Source organism: Dipteris shenzhenensis, chromosome 32 (assembly GCF_047967505.1).
Source record: "Dipteris shenzhenensis isolate YYH24624 ecotype China chromosome 32, Dip_SZ_1.0, whole genome shotgun sequence".
NCBI classification, from domain to species: domain Eukaryota; kingdom Viridiplantae; phylum Streptophyta; class Polypodiopsida; order Gleicheniales; family Dipteridaceae; genus Dipteris; species Dipteris shenzhenensis.
This window is the reverse complement of record NC_141627.1, coordinates 44,464,803-44,487,699: the sequence shown is the minus strand read 5'-3', so window position 1 is coordinate 44,487,699 and position 22,897 is coordinate 44,464,803. Positions and strand designations below refer to the sequence as shown.

The window sequence follows — 22,897 nt, the reverse complement described above, 5'->3', positions numbered from 1 at the left end:
TATTGTTAGCTATTATGGTTAATACTAGACAAATTGACATATCCTAGGAGGAGGATGTGTAAATACCTCGCTTTAATTGGCACGTGACAAAATAGAGGTGGCCATCATGTACAAAACTATAATATTCTTGATACACCACATTACCATTTCTTGGTACGCCACTAGGATTAACATGCCACATTAACATTACTATGATGTCCAACACTGACGAAATAATCATACATAAAGATTTCACTTTTCCTTGGGCTTATTACTCAACACCCAATCATAATATTAAGTATACAATTCCGAAGGAGAGAGAGGCGTCAATGCCACAGTGTACATTCAAAATGTTCAAATCGATATTTCTAAAAGTGTTCAACCTAGCCATATTTGGTGTGGGGTTTGCTCGTGAAAGACCCACTACTAAGCTTATTGGAATTTAGGATTATAGCAAGATGTTGACATCGAGATCCAATCTTAACTCCCACATAATCCACTTTATTAATTTCTATTAAACAAGTTGAGTTTTGCTTTCCCACAGTACCTTTTGTAACATAGTTTAAGGTGATTCTTTACATTGATTAGAAATTCTTTACAATGGAACCACTGGTGTCTTAACTAAAGCGAACATACATCATAATTTTGAGGACAAAAACAAAGGGGTAAACGCAAAGGTTCTTTCATGGAAGTTTGTCACGATCCTACAATATAGGAAAGAGAAAGTAGTTGCAACATAGAAATCAATCACCGAGAGTCTTTTAGCGACCCAAAGGAAAACTCAAAAGCCCAATGCTCTCTATTGATGTGTCTTTAATTAACTAATTACAGATATTTTTAGAATTCAAATATGGGATGGTAAGGGTTTGGATGAAGAATTCGATACATTTCGAGATGCTTATATTTTAGCTTCAAATGCAGCACCTTCGAGGGGTAATTCATTTATAAGGCGTGGAATTCAAACTTACACACTTTATTATTCAAACGAGGACATAGAAGAGCCATGGTTTATACCTCGAATATCACCTGTGGCACTTCTTAGCGATTGAACCAAATATACAATGAAGCCTCTAATGAACAGAAACACGAAATAACAACCTTCTCCTTACTTTCACTTGAATATGAATCCACAACTCTCACCTAGCATACATAGCAGCACTAATGCATCTTCTTCAAGGGACACCTTTGAGAGAAGAGGGTCCCCAACGAAAATACTGAAAGCAGCACGGCAATGTAACTGATGCTCCTCGTTGGACAAGGTGTCGATGAGGAAACTAGTGTGGAAAGGGCAATCACTTTATCTTACCAACATGGTGTTCTTTTCTGCCAATTTCACACAATTCACCCACTTGTCAAAAGCTGAACCAGAATGTAAGATGATATACTGGTTTCTTCTTTCTTCATCTTGTGACGTTCCTCTAAGATCTTTTTCATTGGAACAATCATTCAAAATTTAATTATATTGCTTGAATAAAGAAGTGGCAAGCAGAGGACAAGTACATCAGAACTTACCGCCCATTTCAACTCCTTGAAGTTCTCCAGACACTCATAAATTTCATTTTGGTTTGCTAACACAGCACGCAATGTCTGCAAAATTAATATAGATTCAGAATCTGCAGAAGTCGTCACTTTTTCTCAGCACAACCATGCTAAATAGAAATTCTATACTGATGCTGTATGCTTAGTGGACTATTAGATGAATCCAACATTTAATCGAAGGTGAGCTCACAAACTCCTCAGGGTCTGCTTCAGCTAGACTTTGGCTGCCTTCTTACTTTCAAGCACATTTCAGCAGCACAGATCAGTCCAGAACCCTGCCATATGTTTTCATAGACACCTACATCTATCACACCCCTTTGCCCAAAAACATGCACAAATCGGTGAAGGGGTGCATGAATTTAACATTAGTGACGTACCAAAGCTTTCCTTGTTTTGCTGAGGTTGGTCTTGGTGTTGCCTAGAGTGGTGGGGTTCCGCATGATCTTAGCTTATGGAAATCCTTGTGATTTCTTGTTTAAAGACGAGACTTAGAGGCTCTTCATGGTCTTGTGATCAGCCAAGGGTGGGGGGAGTCTTTGAAGGCTGCCACTCCTTCCAGCCTACTTGTGCACGCTGAATATTAGGGGAACATGAAGAAGGAATGGAGTTGAAATTCAACAGTGCATTATATTCACCAAGAGGTGCCCATGGCACCCATCCATATATGGCGCTGTAGGGGCTTCCTCTTAAATGTCGAGTGTGTCATCAATGACTACTTTGGATTCAAGTTCAAGTCGGCCTAAAATTTGTCCTTGAATCAAGCTGCTTCCTAGTCATCACTCCAAGAGTGTCTGTGCTAAATTAGCCAACATTAAAGGGGTGCTGGTGCCAAGGGAGTGATGGCTTTGCAGGGAGGGCAGGTTATTTGAATTGACTCATAGGCATGCCAATTTCCACAAAGTTCACAACGAAAGTGAATGCCACCACGTCCATATTCATGGCTGGGACAGCACCTGACAGCTTCATGTTTTCTGTCAACCATTTCAACTTGTAATTATCAACATCATGTTAGCAATGAGTAGGCCCATCTTTCCCTGGTGCTTCTGCCATGATGTTGATTTAGGCTCCTTTGTACACTAGGGATTTGCAAAACAAATCCCAGCAAACCCTCACAGCTCTATCACGTGCAATGGTGGAACTGTACAAAATTACTTTCAGCATATACTTGCTTTCAAGCTCCACTCAGGAAATCCTCTTACCTGTCTCTCCTTCATACCTGCAACAGTCATCATCCCTTCGAAGCTTTCCAAGCAGGCTCAAGCAACCTATCCAACCTCTCAAGTGCGACTCAACCACTCATATGATTGATCATATGATATTCTCATTGCTCATATTGTAGAGGGAATCTGCATGATGACGTCTTGATGATCACATCATGGTATATTAATGTTTCTTTTACCTTTCAGAATTTCAAAATCGCAAAATTTGTAACTTAAATTGGATTCAATGTTTTATAGATTCTAAGCACAGTTGAGAAGTTTGAAAATTCCAATAGGATCATAACTAATGATGCCATTAAGGGGTCCCCTTAAAGGCCTGCTTGATATCTTTTAGTTGCAGCCTCTTGCAAAATTTGAAAACAATGGATAAGGCTCTAATTACGTACTACTGTATTAAGTACACATAAGGACTCTTACATTTGGCATCACTATGTTCTAACTAAACATGAGCAGTGACTGATGTGCTAGTTCCATGTGAGAGAACATGCCTTCTCTCTAGGCTTTTTCTTTTGTCAAGTGGGACAATTGCAAAGTTGCAGAAAGGTGATGTTGAGCTTGGAGTCCATAAGGTCCTTCTACTCAAGATTGTAAACGTGAATGGCTTTGCTTCCACAGCTACTAGGTTGCCTAGGTGGTGTAGTTACCAGGTAACAGCGTTCCCCCTTCGGAATGTCCAGAATGCCATTCCCGTTGGAAGATTCCCAACACGTTTTTTCAGCCCCAAGCTCCAAAAAATGCTGTTCTGGCGTTTCAAGTTCTGTAACTGCATGGTGTTCATGGACCGCTGTAAAGGAGTTGAAACTATGCCCGTTTGGCACTATTTGTTGTTGCTTCTGCTGCTCCAGCCCTCCTCTATATCTTGCAATCCTTTCATCCTCTCTCAGCCCACCCTGGTCCCTTTGTCCTCTCAGCCCCAAGGCCAAGGTCCCTCCTCTTGTAAGTCCTCAGTGCTCATCCCCCCCTCTTTTGCTGCAAATTTTGCACCCTTTTCCTGCATTTTGCACATCTATGGCTTATGCACATTGTAAACATCTTCATCAATGCTGAAATGGAAAGTTTAGCAGTCAAAAGTGAATTTGTTTTCATATTCTGGTATATTCCCATACGATTTGATGACATGTCATTTGATATGATGTGGCATTCATATTCCCCCTTCCACATTCCCCCATCCGCGAAATGTTCCCATTCTGGCATCGGGCATTCCCGGAACGTTCCCATTCCCTGATAGCTATGCTAGGTGGCCCGGTTGACTAAGTTGAGTGCTGAGGGAAAGCGAGGGACTTTACTTGTAAAAGGGATAATCTCTCTAAACAAGGGGCTTCCATAGATGGGATGCGGAGGTAAGGGGTTGTAAGAGACCACTGTGTGCTACACAAAGGCGCGCCTCTAGTTGGGAGGGGATGGAGGGAGATCTCTAAGGTCCTCCCCCCTCTCTCAGCCCTCATTCCTTCAACCTTTCCCTCTCTCAGTTCAGCGTCTCTCCCTGCTTGTCCTGTCAGTTCAGCCCTCTCTCATCCCTTTTTCCCTCTGCCAGCGCCCTCTCAGCCCTTCCGGCTTCCAAAATCCACACAATGCCTTGACCCACCTAACACTGATTGGGATGTGTAACACCATCTATCTTGGAGCTTCCACTGCCATCTCCGTGCTGGGAAGTGGAAGTGCATCTAATGCGGCAAAGAGGGAAATAGCTCTATCACCCGAGTCTAACGGCATGTTTCCAAGCTCAGAGATGACGGTATAGAGCCTTGTCATTTTTCTCCACAAGACGTAGCCGATCAATCAGTGCGAGAGCACTCTGATGTGAGACCCATAGCAGCTAGAGGAGGATCTGCCATCAGATCTGGAGCTCACAAACCACACAAACTTGGGAGGAAAGAGCGCATGAAAGTGGCTGAGATAGAGATAGGGAGAACACTAATCATGTGTCATCTTTCTTTCAATATCTTAAACACTCCTCAATGGGCAGAGAATGATCAAGCCTGTTGCAGCGGTTGGCCCTTGTGAGGGATGGACAGGAGTAGACTATAGGGCCATGCATGCCACTAGAGTACTTTGTACCTTTCTATTGCAATCTTTCCCAAGAATACACACATAAGGTTTGGCCTCAGAGCCTAGAGTAAACTTCAATCACTAGATAGCTATAAAAGGCGAATGCAAATGTACCTTAAGAAGGGTAGTTATGAAGCATGAGAGACATTCAATCTTAATGGAATCTCATCAATGTGCTTTAGAAGGAACACACAAAAAAATCATTCAAGTTGGATTATAGTGGTGCATCCATTCTTATATGATTGTTAAAAGTTTCCCTCTCCACTTCCCCTCTTTTTTTCAACCTTCCAAAATATACTTTCTTGGGTGCTCACACCTTAAAATTTCAGAAATACATTCTCCCAAAGCTCACACCTAATGCACTTGGAATGTTACACACCTAAAGTCTCCTACAACCATGGGACAAACTTGGGGAGAGGTAGAGACTTGTGTCCTTGTAAGCAAATATAAGTGAAATGAATAGTGGGACGGAGGGTGCCATGGAAGGCATGCTTTCTTCCTCATCAAGGGTTGGTTCCTAGTGATTGTTGTAATCATGTGGAGATCATTGGTTGGACCTTGAACAATGTCGCCAACTAAAGATTGGTTGGTTCCTCGTGATTATTGTAATCATATGAGGTCATAGGTTGGAACTTCAACAACTTCCGCCGACTGAAATTTGAATGTGTGGCAGGCCAAGCTTCTCGTGCAATGGGAATCCATATGGGTGTAGCAGCTATAAGAGTTTAAGTGGGATTTAAGAGGGAAGACTCTCTACAAGACGGCAACCACTTTGTGATGCCCATAGTCACCGCATTTGTCACATGTAATTGCCACCTTCACCTCTCTAGACCTCTGCCAAATATGGAAATATGGGACCCTTAAGGGGATCAGGGGCTGTGGGAAGCAAGGCAATGGAACCCAAGTCACTAGAGGGGTGGTTGGGGTGGATGATCAAAGGCCAAGATGGTCCTTGACTACTATCACATGCTCTTCCCCCCTTGATTGTGAAGCTTAGGAAGTACCTTTCAAAGCCCTTTCATGTAGTCGCATTCACTAGCATCATGGCCTTGGGTCTCACAAAAGATGCAGCTGTATGAGACAATTGTCTTGCATTTGGCAAAACCCAAGATCTCAACCTATGCATCATAGGCTGCTAGGATTCATGCAAAGGGAAAGCCTCTTCCACCTTGGCCTTACCATACATTCCCTTCATCAAGGGGTCAAGCTCTTGCTTGATCTACTTGCAATCCATATTGTCAAGAGGATATCATGGTGCAGCTCCAACTGTAGACGAGGAGGGCTCATGGCTGAGCTAGGAGCATATCTCTCTTTTGCTGCCTGGAACATCAACTTATTGATGGGGTGATAGCATATTGTATATACCCTACGAGCTACTTGGACGTTGGAAGCAAGGTATGGAGGGATCTAAGAAGACGATCAAAAGCCGGGAACGCTTTTGCAAGGCATGGCCTACAAGAACCTTTACATTCCCACAAATCAAGAAATCCATTCTCTCTCTCTCTCTCTCTCTCTCTCTCTCTCTCTCTCTCTCTCTCTCTCTCGGTCAACACTTGGTAGATACCTGATCTGTATTGGTTTTTCTCGAAGTTTCTAATAGCTGGTTCTTTTCTCTAGAGGACAAAAATCCCCTACTCTTTGGTCATGTAGATGCTATGTAAGTTGTGCATGGGCTTCCATGTCTTCGTTAAGGTGGCCCAAAAATAGAAGCTACTCCACATTTACCTTGTTAAAAAGAGCCACCAACAAGCCCACTCGTTCATCCTTGGTAAAGCTGGTCAAACGAGTCCCATAATGAGGGAGCTTCTCTGCTCAAGTGAAGAGATTCCAATTGGTGGTATGAGAGTGATACTAATGGGAGAGGGTCTCTAGGAAGAGGCAAGGGGGAAATTGGCCACAAGAGATGGATTCCAACAAGGTGAAAAAGAGTAGGAGCTTGTGAGAAGCCACACAAGAAGAAGATCATAAACATGGGAAAGGGGGACAGATTCCATTTCAAAGTTGTTCCTTCTAAAGGTGCTCTAAAACAATTTGTATTTCCTTGAAAAAAACATAAAATTATGCTCCAAATCAAAACACGAATTAAGGCCAAAAACCCCATGGATGCTATAACAATTACATTGCATCTAGGCATTTTGGAAATCAATTCCAACGTGTGCCTCTCCCATTTTGAGTACAAACAGCTCGTGCTATTCCAAGAACAGAGTGGATGTGTCAGCATTTCGAATAACTTGTGAGCCCCCTTATCTTGAGACTTGACCATAACATTCACATTTTACTCCGGAGTCTCTCATGGTTTCCTCATACCAAACAAAGATGTGATCTATTGTTTTATCACGAGCTTTGTTTGTTACTTTTACTCTAGTGAAATTGCCAATGCGGCAATTGTCCCTTAAGCCTCTTTCTTGAGATCCAACAAGACTTAACTAAAGCTCAATACCTTGAGGACAATTCGTTGGCTTTACAATCGTATCCACACTCATCGTCACCATATCATTTGATAAGCCCTCCCTTCCTTGACTAGGTTCATTGATTCAGGATCTGCTTATCGTCTCCGCTTGACATGGTATGTTCTTCAAAAGTGTAGAGAATGATAGACGTACCTCCCTCGCCTCATGATGGTGGAAAATAGAGCTCACAATCAAGGACCGTGTCTCAAGGCACCCCTTAGTTCATGAGAGGCATCCCCATGTGAAGACCACTACAAGCATGAATCGATTGAAGCCTTGTACCATTCTCTAGCTTGACAACAATGCTCATTCAACTTCAAGCTTCCAAGGCAATCTTCCTTTCCAATTCTAGGCCTTCTAGGCAACACAATCCAAAGGCCAGCCCAGTTTGAGAGGATGTGACATCTCCAATAGAATTCCAAATTGATGATGTTCCCCCCTGATGTAGAAATGAATGAACTCAAAGTTTTATATCGCTTACTTTAAGCTTCTAAAAGGAGGTTGAGGTTAAATTCTTGGAACCCTATGATGGTTTCAAAAAAAGCCTAGTTTTTCCCCATTGGCTTGCAAGTGCTTTGATACGACCGACTCCCTTATTCTATGGTAGAAGATGGCAAAGGTGTGCCAACATGGGCTCCATTTAAGCAAGTTATCCTTGCCAATGTAGACTTTCAGCTTGTACAAAATTGTGATTGCTTGAGCGAAATGGCTTCCTCTTTGCTTATATCTCTTAATCTATCTCTCTATTGGTCTAGAGATTGATGACCTTATTCAATATAACAGGCTCAATGCCTCCATCTTTGAGTTATCACCTATCCTTAGCATCAATGTCCTAAAATAGAATGCTTCTAGTCTAGTTAGTGCTGGTCGATATGGTAGACACACAATTGACTTTCATGGCCCCTTTAGATGTCCCTCTTCTCAACACCACCAACTTCGCTGTAATTTCAAGACTGTTCTCCATCCCAAAAAAACCATCTAATAATCACAGCAAGGTTCTGTAGCACTATTTGCTCAGGCCTGCATCAATGGATTGACCTCCCTAAGCAACTACTAGTAGCAAGCATCGAACCTACTTCAAAAAAACAGCCAAACATTTATTATACTAAGAAGAAAGCCTCAGCTCAAGCGATTCATATGATATACCTTTGTAAGACTAGAATAAGTCCAATCATACAAAATTAGAATTTTTGTTGTTCTAAAGATCAAAAATCTACAAAGAAAATAAAAGAGAAAATGAAAGAGAAGAAAAAAGAGGTAAACAAAAACTTTTATGAAAAACAAAAGGAAGACATACTTAGCAAGCAAAGCAACACTTATGTCGTCATCAGTGCCCAAGCATAAGCAGCTATACTGGGTTTCATATGAGCCTTGCATCAGCCTTGTCACACAATGCACATAGATACTACAAGGTTCTATAGTGGTGAACTTGTCACTATCCTCATTGATTGTGGAGGCTCTCATAGCTTCCTAGCTACTACTCCAAATACTCAGTAGCTCATTGTGTGGTAGCCCGTCTATCAACGATTTTATCTGTAGCCTGAATCTCTTTGCCTACGTTAAAGCTATCACGGGCGATGGCATTCGGTTATTCCACCCAGCCTAACTCTCTTGGATAGTAAATCGTCAGATACGTACGTTATTTCATTCATACCTATCCATGAGACCCTCAATTCCCTAGATAGTTCTCCTTTGCAAATGTCATCAATTTAGCCTCTCCACTTGGTGCACCTTTTTACCCTTCTCTTGGGCACATTTAAGACCACTTGCCCCTTGGCATTATTACACATTTAGGTGCACCTAGGCCTTAGCACTCAAAACTACCTAGTCAATGCCATTTCGCCCTCACCTAGGACCTTGGCAGTTACTTCTCTTGACCATTTCAATTACGCACATTAACTATTACAAACGTTGGTCATCTAAGAGAAAATGCCCACCGATCTATCCGAGGTCATGCTAGCCCGGCTAGAGCATAACATTCCTTCCCTCTTCAAGCATCAGCGTCCTCGATGATGAAATCTGGGAACGCTCTCCGTAACTGGTATACGGATTCCCAGGTAGCTTCTGATAGAGGCTGACCATGCCATGCAACCAACACCGTGGGTATCTTCCGATTTCGTATTTGCATTGTTCCTCGGTCCAGGATTCTTGTTGGCTGGCGCCTTGCAATATCCTCTATCTCCTGAAACAAAACCACACCTTCGATTAGTGAGTCACCTGTTTGCAAAAAATTTCTTTAAGCGCGAAACATGAAAAACCGGGTGCACCTTACACCCCTGTGGCAATTCTAATTTATAGGCTACACTGCCTATTCTCTTTAGAATTAACCACGGCCCACAGTATCGAGGTGATAACTTAGCACACTCTCTTGAAGTCAACGACTTTGAGTGCGAAGGAACTCTGAGAAAACTTTTTCTCCTTCTTTAAATACTCTTATAGACCGATTTTCATCCGCATACACCTTGGCTCTATCCATAGCCTGGCGGATATTAGCTCTCGCAAGTGCTAGCATCTCCCGCATCTGAACTACAAAGTTCGCGGCACTAGGCACTTTCTGAGGTACTCCAACTATAGTTGGATTGGCTGGTCTATAACCATAGTTCAGTTCAAACGGACTGAACCCGGTAGAGGAATGTTTTCTATCATTGTAGGCAAACTCCAACAATGGCAACCACTTGTCCCACGTATGTTGCCTCAATGACACATATGCTCTCAGCATATCCTCTAAAGTCTAGTTGACTCTCTCCGTCTGACCATCCGTCTCAGGATGATCCCCACTACTCATTCCCAACTCACTCCTTAGTGTCTCAAATACCGCTGTCCAAAAATGACCGGTAAATCTGACATCTCTGTCTGACACTATGGATCTAGGCAGTCCATGCAGACGAAATATATGTCTAATGAACAAATCCGCCACTTGCGGGGCACTAACAGACTCACTAGTCGGAATGAAGTGAGCCATCTTGGTTAGACGATCAACCACCACAAGGATAGAATTATACCCTCCTTGCGTTGCAGGTAGCTCTATAATAAAGTCCATGGAAATGCTCTCCCACTTACTTAGTGGTATTTCCAAGGGCTGTAAAAGTCCGGGTGGCTTCACCCGCTCGGCCTTACTTACCTGACACGAGAAACACCGTGTCACATATTCATGAATATGCTTTTTCATCTTTGGCCAAAAGAAATCTCGCTTCACGAGATCATACGTCTTCTCGACACCTGGATGTCCCGCACACGAGCTATCATGGCATTGTCGAATGACTCTCTGCCTGAGATCATTCTGACCAGGTACTACAACCTTGCCATTTCTAACTAGCATACCATCCCTTATGGTATATCTTGCATAAGTTTGGCCTTTTCTGGATGCCAGGTCATCCTTTTCACTTTCCCAGAGTTTTAACACATGAGCTTTAGGCGATAAGCTCTGGACAAACTCGTCCACTTTTTGAGTTTCTCTTATCTCGGTCATTAGAGCACTCTCTAATACCGTGAAACTCAGGTTATGCATAATGCGAGACAACGCATCAGCCACCTTATTATCTTTTCCTCTTCGGTACAGAATCGTTAGATTAAACTCCTGCATGAGCTCTGCCCACCTAGCTTGGCGGTCCCTCAAGTCAGGCTGTTTACAAAAATGTTTCGGAGTATCATGATCCACATCCACATAAAACTCTGAACCATACAAATAATATCTCCATGTTTTCAAAGCATGGATAACAGCATACAACTCCAATTCATGAGTTGGCCAATTCCTTTGAGAGGGAGAAAGCTTCTTGCTTTCAAAGGCTACTGGCCTTCCCTCTTGAAGGAGAACTGCTCCTACCGCAATGCCACTTGCATCAGTTTCTAGGAACAACGGTTTTTGGGGATCAACTATTTTTAACACCGGTCCTGAGACCACAGCTTGTTTTATGGTGTCAAAACTTTCTTGTTGATTCTGTCCCCAAATGAAAGGTACTTTATCTGAGGTCATATCAGTCAATGGCGATACTATTCCGGAATATCCTTTGATATGCCTTCTATAAAACTGGACAAATCCCAAGAATGATCGCAACACGCGGTCACGCGATCAGACTCTGAGAAATTAGCCAAGTTAGTATCGCAGCCACTTTCTTCGGATCCATTTCTACCCCCTGTGGAGTAATTATGAACCCTAAGTATTCAAGCCTAACCATACACAGTATAGTTTTCTTTTTATTTACATAGAGACTGGCTTTCCTCAAAGTACTGAACACTACTCTTAAGTGTTCACGATGCTCAGTAATACTTTTACTGAATATCAGGATATCGTCAATGAAATGTACTACGAACTTTCCGATATACGGACGTAGTAAATCCTTCATAAGCATGACGAAAGTCGCTGGAGCATTGGTAAGTCCGAAGGGCATTACCAAAAACTCATAATGACCAAACCTGCTCCTGAAAGCGGTTTTATGCACATCCTCGGCTCTAATCCAGATCTGATGGTAGCCACACTTAAGATCTATCTTACTGAAAATCACGGCTCCATGTAATGCATCTAGCCAATCATCAATCCGAGCCATCAGATACCTGTGCTTAACAGTGATATTATTCAATGCTCTGTAATCTATACAGAGGCGAAACGTATCATCCTTTTTCTTCTTTAATATCACTGGCGAAGCAAAAGGTGAGAAACTTGGTTGAATCTGCCCCAACTTGAGGTATTCTTCCAGTTGTCTACGCACCTCCGCTTCTTCAGCGAAACTCATTCTATAGGGAGGTCTATTTACAGGTTCTGCCCCCGGGATCAGTTCAATCTTATGCTGAACTTTCCGCTCTGGAGGTAACCCATAAGGTAGTTCATCCCTAAAACATTCAGAGAACTCCTCTGTTATAAGATTAGCCAGCTTGGCCATCTCACCACTTTGCGTAACATCAGTGCTAGCCGAAGAATCATCCACCGGCTCTACCGATGCTCTGCAAAGGAATAAAAACTCTACTTGAGCTTTTCTGATTTCCATCACGGAAACCAACGGTCCCTGAGGTATATCTTTTTCACCTCGCAAGACATAAAGCACATCATTCATCTTGAATTGATATACGTGCTTTTTCCAATCAATGGCTGGATTCTTCCTAGAATGCCACGCCATTCCCAGGGCTATATCTGCATGAGCAAGCTTGGTCATTTCAAAATCAAGCTTCTCAGCATAGTCCTGAATCCGAAGTTCCAACTGGGTAACCCTTTGGTCCCATACTTCAGTTGAACTTCCATCTGCCATCCTGACTGTATACGCATAGTCAGATGGACTTGTCTTTAATTTCAGCCTCTTCACGAGCTTGGAGTTAATCACATTGTGAGTTGACGCCGAGTCAAACAACACAATGACATCATGACTGGCCACTTGCCCTTTCATTTTAATTAACTCCGTATCATTAAAGGCCGTATACCCCGTTGCTGCGGGCTTAGATAGGATGTTATCAGGTGCACTCGTCACTAACTTAGCAACAGATACACATAACAAACAAGGTACTAACCTCTGAGAAGGTCCCGCCAGTTGCATCTGCATATGTTCCGCATTGGGACTCTCCTGCATTTCTACGTCGCATTCAGATATTATCATATTAGCCGTGCGACGGTCTTTATTCAGTGGACAATCCTTCCACTGATGTCGCTGAAGGTAGCCGAAGCACAATCCTTCTTTTCTAGCTTTCTCTTTTTGTTCAGGGGTCAGCGAGGACTTTGACCAAGCCCGGGCTGCCATTGGAGTTATTTTTCTTTTCACCCCAACGGTGGTACTTGTTTTTACTGGTCCCTCAACCGGCTTCACCTGCTTGGTTTGGCCACTTGGCTGCGAGACACTTGTCTTTGAAACCCATTTCCTCGAAAATCCCCCTTTTTTCGGGTACTCATACTGAGTCCCTGCCTGCACAAATCCACCAGATCTGCCTCTGGCATCCTCATAGTTCAGGGCTACTGCTATAGATTCATCTAATGTAGTCACATACTTAGCCCGAACTTCCATTTTGATCTTGTCGTTCAGTCCATAGATATAGTCTTTTAACTGAACCGACATAGGGAGAGGGTCTCTTATTTTCATGACACACTCCCTGAATTTGTCAGTGTACTCTGCCACTGACAGACTCCTCTGACGAAGATTTCTATAAGCATCCCAAGCTCGGGATTCTTCATCAGGTGGGAGAAAGTGTTTCTTGAATTCAGCTTTAAACCCTTCCCAGGTGGTTGGAGCAACTTGATCCTTCTGTTGCTTTATCCACCATCTATCCGCTGCCTCAATAAACAGGTGTGTGGCCTCGCGGATTTTCTTTAGATCGGATCTAATTTCACAAATGGCTAAGGCTTCTTCCCACTTGTGTAACCAAACCTCGATCACATCAGAGCTGCGCTGCTCGGTCATCCGACCAGCGTACTTCTCCGGTCTATAATTAGCGATATTAGGCACTTTGACCCTTGCGCGCTCTAAGGAATGTATACTGGGCTTTGGCTCTGTTGGAGCTTTGCCCTTATCAATTCTAGACGGTCTAGCCGACAAGGCTTGCACCATCTCCCTGATCTCATTTTGACCAGCATTCACTTGAAGCTGCTGGTTCATAATCTGCTGTAAAGCATCCTCTAATATCGAAATCCTACCAATCAAAGTAGGTGCTGCCTGATGTGACATCTGTTGTGTAGACTGCACTCTAGACTCACTAGGATTCACTCTTGAATTCTGCCCTTCTGACTCCATAGTTCCACAATGGAAGATGGGGTTTTTTTTTTTTTTCAGTCTTTTCTAAAACCCAAATAACCAATATATACACCCTTCAGTTCTGTTCTGCTTTCCTGGTTTTTTTTCTTTTCTTTTCGACGGCGCAGAAATAACAGGACATATGAAAAACAAAAAAACAAAAAAAACTGCATGGAAAGAAAGGCTCCCTGATTTCTCCTCTTCAAACGATTCGACGGATCTCGTCACGATACCAAATGTCAGGCCCAGCCTAAGCTTTTCTCTCTCCTATGCTCTTCAATAGCGGTTACTACAGCATAAAGCTCCCGATGAAATAATCAGACATTGCGGAGCCAAGGCTGGCGTTGCCTCACGAGAGAAACTGGGCAGCCCAGTGGGTGGAGGTCCAAGCCTGAAATGATGGCTCAGCAATAGACCTGCATCTCCAATCCAAAGTCGCTCTTTATTTGCGCACGCAGGGATGCCAGCAGTTGCTCCAACGACCCCGTCGAATTCGAGCGGACGTCGACAGCCTCGTTTACCCGTCACCTGCGACTGGTTTTTTTCTTCCACGCTAACAGCCCGTCGCATGTTAGTCACGTCACCTCCTTGGACTGCTTATCCCCCTCGACCAATCGCAATTCCTTCGCCGCCTGCTGTCCGTCCACGTAGTCCCTTCACGCACAGCCTTCGTAGGCCACGGTGGCCATTTTCTCATTCAGCACGTCAGCTTTCCGTCGATCTCTTCGTAGCCTCACCTAGCTCGTCGCTCTTCCCATGATCTCTTCCATGCCTTGAGCTCTGATACCAAATGTCAACGATTTTATCTCCCAACGATTTTATCTGTAGCCTGAATCTCTTTGCCTACGTTAAAGCTATCACGGGCGATGGCATTCGGTTATTCCACCCAGCCTAACTCTCTTGGATAGTAAATCGTCAGATACGTACGTTATTTCATTCATACCTATCCATGAGACCCTCAATTCCCTAGATAGTTCTCCTTGCCAAATGTCATCAATTTAGCCTCTCCACTTGGTGCACCTTTTTACCCTTCTCTTGGGCACATTTAAGACCACTTGCCCCTTGGCATTATTACACATTTAGGTGCACCTAGGCCTTAGCACTCAGAACTACCTAGTCAATGCCATTTCGCCCTCACCTAGGACCTTGGCAGTTACTTCTCTTGACCATTTCAATTACGCACATTAACTATTACAAACGTTGGTCATCTAAGAGAAAATGCGCACCGATCTATCCGAGGTCATGCTAGCCCGGCTAGAGCATAACACCATCAGCCAGCAGCCCGTCGCCCAACAGCTCGTTGTCGCACCAAGTAAGTAGCACCAAACCTAACCACTCACCCGCCTATACCTAGCCTAGCCCTTGAGCTTAGAGCTCCCTGGCTATTTTTCATAGCATCAGCTATTCTTGCAAGAAAAGTCCCAAGCAGAGCTGGCTTGAGCGAAGCCTTTGGTGGCAACCCTTAGAATGTTGCATAACGGGTGTCCGATAAGAGTATGTGATCTTAGTGCATCGTGGTCAACTATATGACATCCCTTCATGGAGCACGAGAAAACCGTGAGAGAGGCTTCATCAATCTTTGGTTTTGGAACAAGCCCCTCCAATAGGTGTAGAAGGGCCAGCTCTGAGCGTCGGGTTCAAACTTGATGATGTGCTCCAAGTTTTGCACATCCAATTGGTTTCTCAAGCTTGCTCAAATCTTGTACCTTAGGGTTTGAAGGAGTAGCTTTTTGTTTCAACATCGGGGAGGGTGATCTTGTTGGTGACTTTTTGGTCTAGCTAGAAGGGGGTCTTACGGCAGCTCCCTCAACCCCCACAGCCATTCGGATTTCCCTTTCCCCAAAGGGCAAGCAGCATGTGCAGATAGCCATACAGTCCCCCCTTCAGGACAAAGCCGTACTGAGCCTCATGCCCACTTGGAGTCAGGTAAGAGATTAGATTCAGGCGAACTTGATACTAGAGGGTCACCAAATCCACCAAGAGATCACCATCTATGGGAGAGGAGTCTTTCTCCTCCAACTGAGTTCGCCACCACTACCTAAGCCCTTCTAGAGTAGAGCACCATCTTTCTTGGAATGAGAGCTATGAGGGTGTTGTTGGGGTAAAGGCACATTGCCAACCCTTCATTAAAAGATAGGACACCTATGACTGTCTTAAGACAGTCATAGGGTAAACCTAATCCTAATATAACACAAGTGAGTTTGTGGTGTGGCTCATTATTCTTCACACCCGCACTAGAGTGTCTCTCTCTCACTCTCACTCTCACTCTCACTCTTTTGCTCTTCTTCCTCCTAGCCTCCCCCTTCAACTGGTATCAGAGCCTACTTAGCCTACCTAGCCTCCTCTCCCTAGTCTACCCCTTCCGTACGGACGTACGGACAGCGCCGTACGACCGTACGTCGTCCGTACAGTCGTACGGACGGACTGCGGCGGCGCATTTCGCCTGCAGGGCAGATCAGTGCGCAGGCGGCGCAGCAGATCAGGGCGACAGCGCGGGCGCGGTCTGGGGCGTGGTCACGGGCGCGGGCGTGGGCGCAAGCTGTGGCGTGGGCACGGGCGACGACGCGAGGCGAGTCGCGGCTGTACATCAGCTGCTGTACGCAGCAGGGCAGAGCTGCATCAGGCAGCTGCACAGCAGCTGCTACAGTTGTAGAGCAGCTGCATAGCTGCTAAGCGGCGTCACGCAGCGGCGCAGCTACTCCAAGGCAGTCGTACGGACTGCCGTACAACTGTACGGACGACTCCTTCACCCACCTGCAGGGAGTTCCATCAGGGCATTCGATTTTTTTTTGCTGAAAAGACTCGACAGTTTTTTTTTGGGGAAGCGTGCCTACTGCAGGGACAAAAAGTACAGCAGGTACTCTGCAGGTACAGAAAAGTACAGCAGGCACACAAATTTTTTTTTGGAAGAGGAATAGTGCTGAAGCACTCTGTTTTGTGCGTGGTACATGCATGTACGCGCAGTACATGAAGCATTCCTGCTGCATTCCTGAAGCATTTCAGCTGTATACTGTGCATTTGTTGAGGTACAGCAGGTACTCTCGTGTCACTCACGCTTGAGGTGACTTGTGCCACAGTGGTGGTGTTTGAGCAGTTACTTGTCTTTCAGGAAGGTCAGATGCTTGTTTTGCAGAAGCTTCTATGCATTTACTGAGTGCAATTCTCAGTTTTGGGTGACCATTTCAAAGGGCTTTTGCCTGGATGTGTTCGCAGTATATGCCTTGAGGCAGTGTGTAGCCAGGATGTGTAGCCAGGGAGCACACATTTGCTTTGTTTCCGCAGTGCATTTGGTGACATTTGTTGCAGGTCACATTCTTTGTACGCACTTTGAAAATCTCAGTTGAGCCACGCTTGGTCAGGGCGCATCGAGTTTACTCGGTCCCTAACTGCCCATCGTTGACAGTGCTCAAAAGATTTTCTTCTTGGTGTTTGTACGTTGTGATTTGTGTTGTTACTGAGTACACAGGGGCAGTCTATGCATTGCACATTGTCAGGTAAAAGTGTCAGAGAGATTTTCATATTGCATGCTACCTCAGTGTTGAGGTGTTCTCCACTTGATTCAGGTGTCAGATCAAGGGGCTTTTGCCCAAACTTTGTTTGATAGCACTTGGGTTACCGACAGAGATCTTCAGATGCATTTTCTCCCCTTGGTATAAGGGTGATTGCTTGGGATTTATCCCATTTACTGTTACAGGTTTTGTGACAGGCTGAAGGGTCATTTACTGTTTTTTGGGTGTTTGTCAAGTGGTTTCTGCAATTTAACTCAGTGCAATACCTCATCTGAGGTGGGAGAAGTGATCAGTACAGTCAGTACAGCAGTGTTTACAGCAGTGTTGGTGGTTTTGTCAGATGATTTTGCACTGTTAAGCACTTGTTGCGCAGCTGCAGCAGTCTGAAATTACTGTTTTTATGCCTCTTTGAGCTCAGTACAATGTGTCAGAAGGTACAGTATTTGCAGGGTCATTTACTGTTTTGCTGCAGATTTTACTGACAGTAAAAACAGCACCATTGAGAGTGCTTCTGGCTCTTGAATAGAGCAGGTTTTTCTGAGAAATCAGAATTTTTATTCAGTCTTTTTACTTCCAGGGTGTCAGGTACTTTCCTCATCTGATATGGCATCAGGGGGAAGTGTTTCTTCAATTCTGAACATAAAGAAACTGGAAGGAGCACACAACTATGCATTATGGGCAGAACAGTGCTTGAATGTACTTCTGTTAAAGAAGATTGCTAAGCCCATAAGGGTGAAGGGTGTCAAGCCATCTGACATGGCAGCTGATGACTGGGAAGAGCTTGATTTGTCTGCGAGGGCAGCTATCATGCTCACTATTTCAGACACTCTTGTGTTCAATGTACAGGCTGAAAAGACCTCTTATGGTCTATGGCAAAGACTAGAAGAATTGTATGCCCAAAAGAGCTCAGCCAGTAAGGTTTATTGGCTGAAGAAGCTGGTCGGTCTTCGCATGAAGGAAGGTACAGCTATGACCTCACACTTGAGTGAGTTCAATGCCATTTTTACACAGCTGATTGCACAGGGGTTGAACCTTGATGAGGAGTTCAAGGCTACTTTCTTGCTGTGTACCCTCCCCGAGAGTTGGGACACTTTCAAGACCACCCTGTCAAACTCGAATGCCACTCTTATTTATGCTGATGCAGAGAGCTCTCTCCTTATGGAGGAGATGAGCAGGAAGAATAATGCGGGCAGCAAGTCTTCAAATGCTTTACAGGTACAGGACAGAGGCAGGACTCAGCAGAAGGGGAGATCTGCTAGTAAGTCCAAATCCCGCAGTCAGTCCCGTGGCAAAAAGGACATTGAATGCTTTTATTGTGGCAAGAAGGGACATGTGAAGTCTAAGTGCTTCAAGTTCATACGGGATCAGAAAGCCAAGAAGGCTGAAACAAAGGATGCAGGAAATGCAAGCAAAGGCAAAGGCAAGGCCAAGGCAGATGACTTGGATGCAGTGAATGTTGCAGCAGAGGACAGTGACAATGACATACATGATGTTTTATGCTCTTCTGCTGTAATAGCACATGCTTTGGTTATTGATGGCCATGACATGCACACCTGGCTCTTGGATTCAGGTGCCTCTTTTCATGTTACTCCTCATAGGGAGTGGTTTACTTCCTACACAGGTACTCATGGAGTTGTTCATCTTGGGAACAACTATGCATGTCAGATTGCAGGGATTGGCAGTATACAGATAGTATTTCCTGATGGACAGTCATTTATGCTTGATGGTGTTCGCCATGTGCCGCAAATCAAGAAAAATCTGATTAGCACTGGCTTATTGGATGACAGTGGTTACCACACCACATTTGGGGATTCCAAATGGGTGATTACTGATGGCCAGACTGTAGTGGCTGAGGGTTTTAAGAGTGATACCTTGTACCCTCTTTATGTTTCCAGTGTGGGTAATCATGTTGTTGCCATAACCGAGCTGCCAAAGGTTTCATTGTGGCATAGCCGGTTGGGACACATGTCTGTTAAAGGAATGCAAGAACTGTCACGTTTGGGTTATCTGCCGCCTCTTTCTTTTTCAGATTTGCCTACTTGTGATCATTGTATATTTGGCAAGCACTCTGTCACTCCTCATAAGAGGAGAACTCCCCAGAATAGAGCACCACTTGATCTAGTGCACACTGATTTGTGTGAGATGCCACAGTTATCACTAGGGGGTGCAAAATATTTTATTACTTTCATTGATGATGCCACACGTAAGGTGTGGGTCTATTTCTTGAAGCATAAGGGAGATGCCTTAGATGCTTTCAAGAAGTTTGTCGCTCAGGTAGAGAATCGGACAGGTCGTAGGCTGAAATGCCTCAGATCCGATAATGGGGGTGAGTATGTGTCACATGCTTTTGTGCAGTTTTGCCAAGCTAAGGGCATCAAACAGGAACTCACAGCCCCTCATAATGCATCTCAAAATGGTGCAAGTGAGCGGATGAATCGAACTATTCAGGAAAAGGTTCGATGTATGTTGTCTTATGCTGCATTACCCCATGGCTTTTGGGCAGAAGCCGTGCAAACAGCAGTTCACATTATTAACAGGTCACCAAATAAGGCTTTGGAGTTGAAAGTGCCAGAGGAGGTGTGGTCTGGCAAGCCACCCTCATATAAGCACTTACGTGTATTTGGCTGCGAGTGCTTTGCTCATGTACGCAAAGACCTACGCACCAAACTGGATCCAAAGTCTATCAGATGCATCTTTATGGGTTATGGTGACGAAGGTGAAATGGGGTACAGGTTATGGGATCCCGTTAAACGGAAGATTATACGCAGCAATGATGTCATCTTTAAAGAAGATAGTGTACACAAGGAACCCGTGCAACCTGTGGAATACAGGAGGGTTATTTATGATGATGTTGGACAGCAAAGGATGCCCATTTATATGCAGCAGCAGGCTGCTGCAGATAACCCTGTTCAAGAGGGTATACAGGCTGAAAATCAGCCAGATGATTTTGCCAATGATGCACCACTGGATGTGCCAACAGATGGGGCTGTAGAACAGCCAGATATGGTGGTACAGCCACCCGTCATGCATGAAGAACAGGCTGGACAGCAGCCTAATCCGGAACATTTTGTTAGGAGGAGCACCCGTGCACAACGGCCTCCTGCAAGGTTTGTTCCAAGAGCCAATAATGTGGCTGATTTTATCATGCTGACAGATTGTGGTGAGCCTTCCAGCTTCAAGGAAGCTATGGGAAGAACAGAGAAAAAGAAGTGGGAGAAAGCCATGCAGTCAGAAATGGACTCCCTACTTCAGAATGATACATGGGACTTGGTGCAGTTACCTGCAGGCAGAAAGGTTTTGCCATGCAAGTGGGTTTACAAAGTCAAAGTGGATTCAAATGCTTTACCTCGGTATAAGGCCAGATTGGTTGCCAAGGGATTTAAGCAGGAGAAGGGCATTGACTTTGATGAGATCTTTTCACCTGTAGTCAAGATGACTACTTTGAGAGCAGTGTTAGCTCTTGTTGCTCATGACGACATGGATTTATGTCAGATGGATGTGAAGACAGCTTTTCTTCACGGAGATCTCCATGATGAGATCTATATGAGTCAGCCAGAGGGATATGCTGTTAAAGGGAAAGAGCAGCTTGTGTGTAAGCTCAAGAGGAGCTTGTAAGGACTCAAGCAGGCGCCAAGGGAATGGTACAAGAAGTTTGATGCCTTCATGCAGTCCCAAGGGTATCATCGGTGTGAGACCGATCATTGCTTGTATACCAAACGGGCAAAGGATGGCAGTTTGATGCTACTCATTCTATATGTGGATGACATGCTTATTGCCAGTAAATCTCAGCATGAGATTAGTGATTTGAAGAAACAACTGCATAAGTCTTTTGACATGAAAGACTTGGGTGATGCAAATCATATTCTTGGCATGCGTATTACTCGTGACAGGTCCAAGGGACTTTTGTTTCTGTCACAGAAAGAGTACATTGACAAAGTACTGCAGAGGTTTAAAATGGAGGGGGGGAAGTCCATTAGTACCCCATTGCCTCCACATTTAAAACTCAGCAGTAAGGACAGCCCCAAATCAGATGATGATAAGGCTGAAATGGCCAAGGTTCCGTATGCATCTGCAATTGGATCTTTGATGTATGCCATGGTTGCCACTCGTCCGGATATTGCTTTTGCGGTGGGAGTCATCAGCAGGTACATGGCAAATCCAGGCAAGCGGCACTGGGAAGCAGTGAAAGGTGTCTTGAGGTATCTCAAAGGTACCAAAGACTTGTGCATATGCTATGGTAGGCAGGATGCATTGGTGCATGGTTTTACCGATTCAGACTATGCAGGAAATGCAGATAACCGGAAGTCTACTACCGGTTATATTTTCACATTTGCAGGAGGTGCTATATCATGGGTGTCTCGGTTGCAGAAATGCGTTGCACTGTCAACCACAGAAGCTGAATATGTTGCAGCCACTGAGGCCTGCAAGGAAGCAATATGGCTTACTCGGCTGGTGGGAGATTTGGGCATTACAGGAGATATGCCAGTTTTGCATTGTGATAGTCAGAGTGCTATCATGTTGGCTAAGAATCCGGTCTTTCATCAGAAGACCAAGCACATAGAAGTGAAATATCATTTCATCAGGGAGGTACTGGAAGACAAGCGACTTGAGCTTGTGAAAGTGCATACTGATGATAATCCTGCAGATTTGCTCACTAAGAGCTTGCCTACAGAGCGGTTTGCACATTGCCGCCACATCATGGGATTAGGATGAGACCATTCTTACTTTATGGTCTTGTATACAGTAACTGTATATTGCTGTAATTTTTATTCTTTTCTCCCCTTTAGGCACATTGTCCTTTAGGTGGGAGGTTGTTGGGGTAAAGGCACATTGCCAACCCTTCATTAAAAGATAGGACACCTATGACTGTCTTAAGACAGTCATAGGGTAAACCTAATCCTAATATAACACAAGTGAGTTTGTGGTGTGGCTCATTATTCTTCACACCCGCACTAGAGTGTCTCTCTCTCACTCTCACTCTCACTCTCACTCTTTTGCTCTTCTTCCTCCTAGCCTCCCCCTTCAGGTGTTACGCTCTAGCCGAGGTAGCATGACCTCGGAAGAATCAGTCGACATTTCCCTTAAAGGATCTATAATTGTAATATATTTGTTTGCGCTTCATGTAAATGATCGAGAGGGAATTAATGTCAAGGTCCTAGGTGAGGGTTGATAGCTCCAGACTAGGTGGATCTAAGGCTAAGGGTCTAATGCAAGAAATGTGCCTAGGGGCAAAGGAATTAAAGCATCCCAAGAGAGGGGTGAAATGTTGCATTAGGAAGGCCCTGTATTGATGACATGTGGCATCTAGATCCATCTACGGAGATGGGGCTTGTTGAAGCTAGTGAGAGAAGAGAATGTGTGTTCACGTATGTTTTTTCTAATTCGAATTCTCTGTTAGCTCTCCCGTTTTCAACAAGGTTGGCTGGGTGGAATAACATCGGTGC

General features: G+C 44.4%; 1 protein-coding gene across 1 annotated transcript in view; it reads right to left on the bottom strand.

Moving 5' to 3' along the window:
• Positions 1-802: 802 nt before the first annotated feature.
• The window catches only part of LOC147880826 (phosphatidylinositol/phosphatidylcholine transfer protein SFH3-like), an 82,197-nt gene continuing 60,102 nt past the window's right edge, over positions 803-22,897 (bottom strand). The window contains exons 13-14 of the mRNA XM_087370488.1: positions 1,492-1,566; positions 803-1,302 (exon numbers count right to left, since the gene is read on the bottom strand). Of these exons, the coding sequence (XP_087226614.1) occupies positions 1,282-1,302; positions 1,492-1,566 (96 nt within the window). The 3' untranslated portion in view covers positions 803-1,281. The remainder of the gene's footprint in view (positions 1,303-1,491; positions 1,567-22,897) is intronic.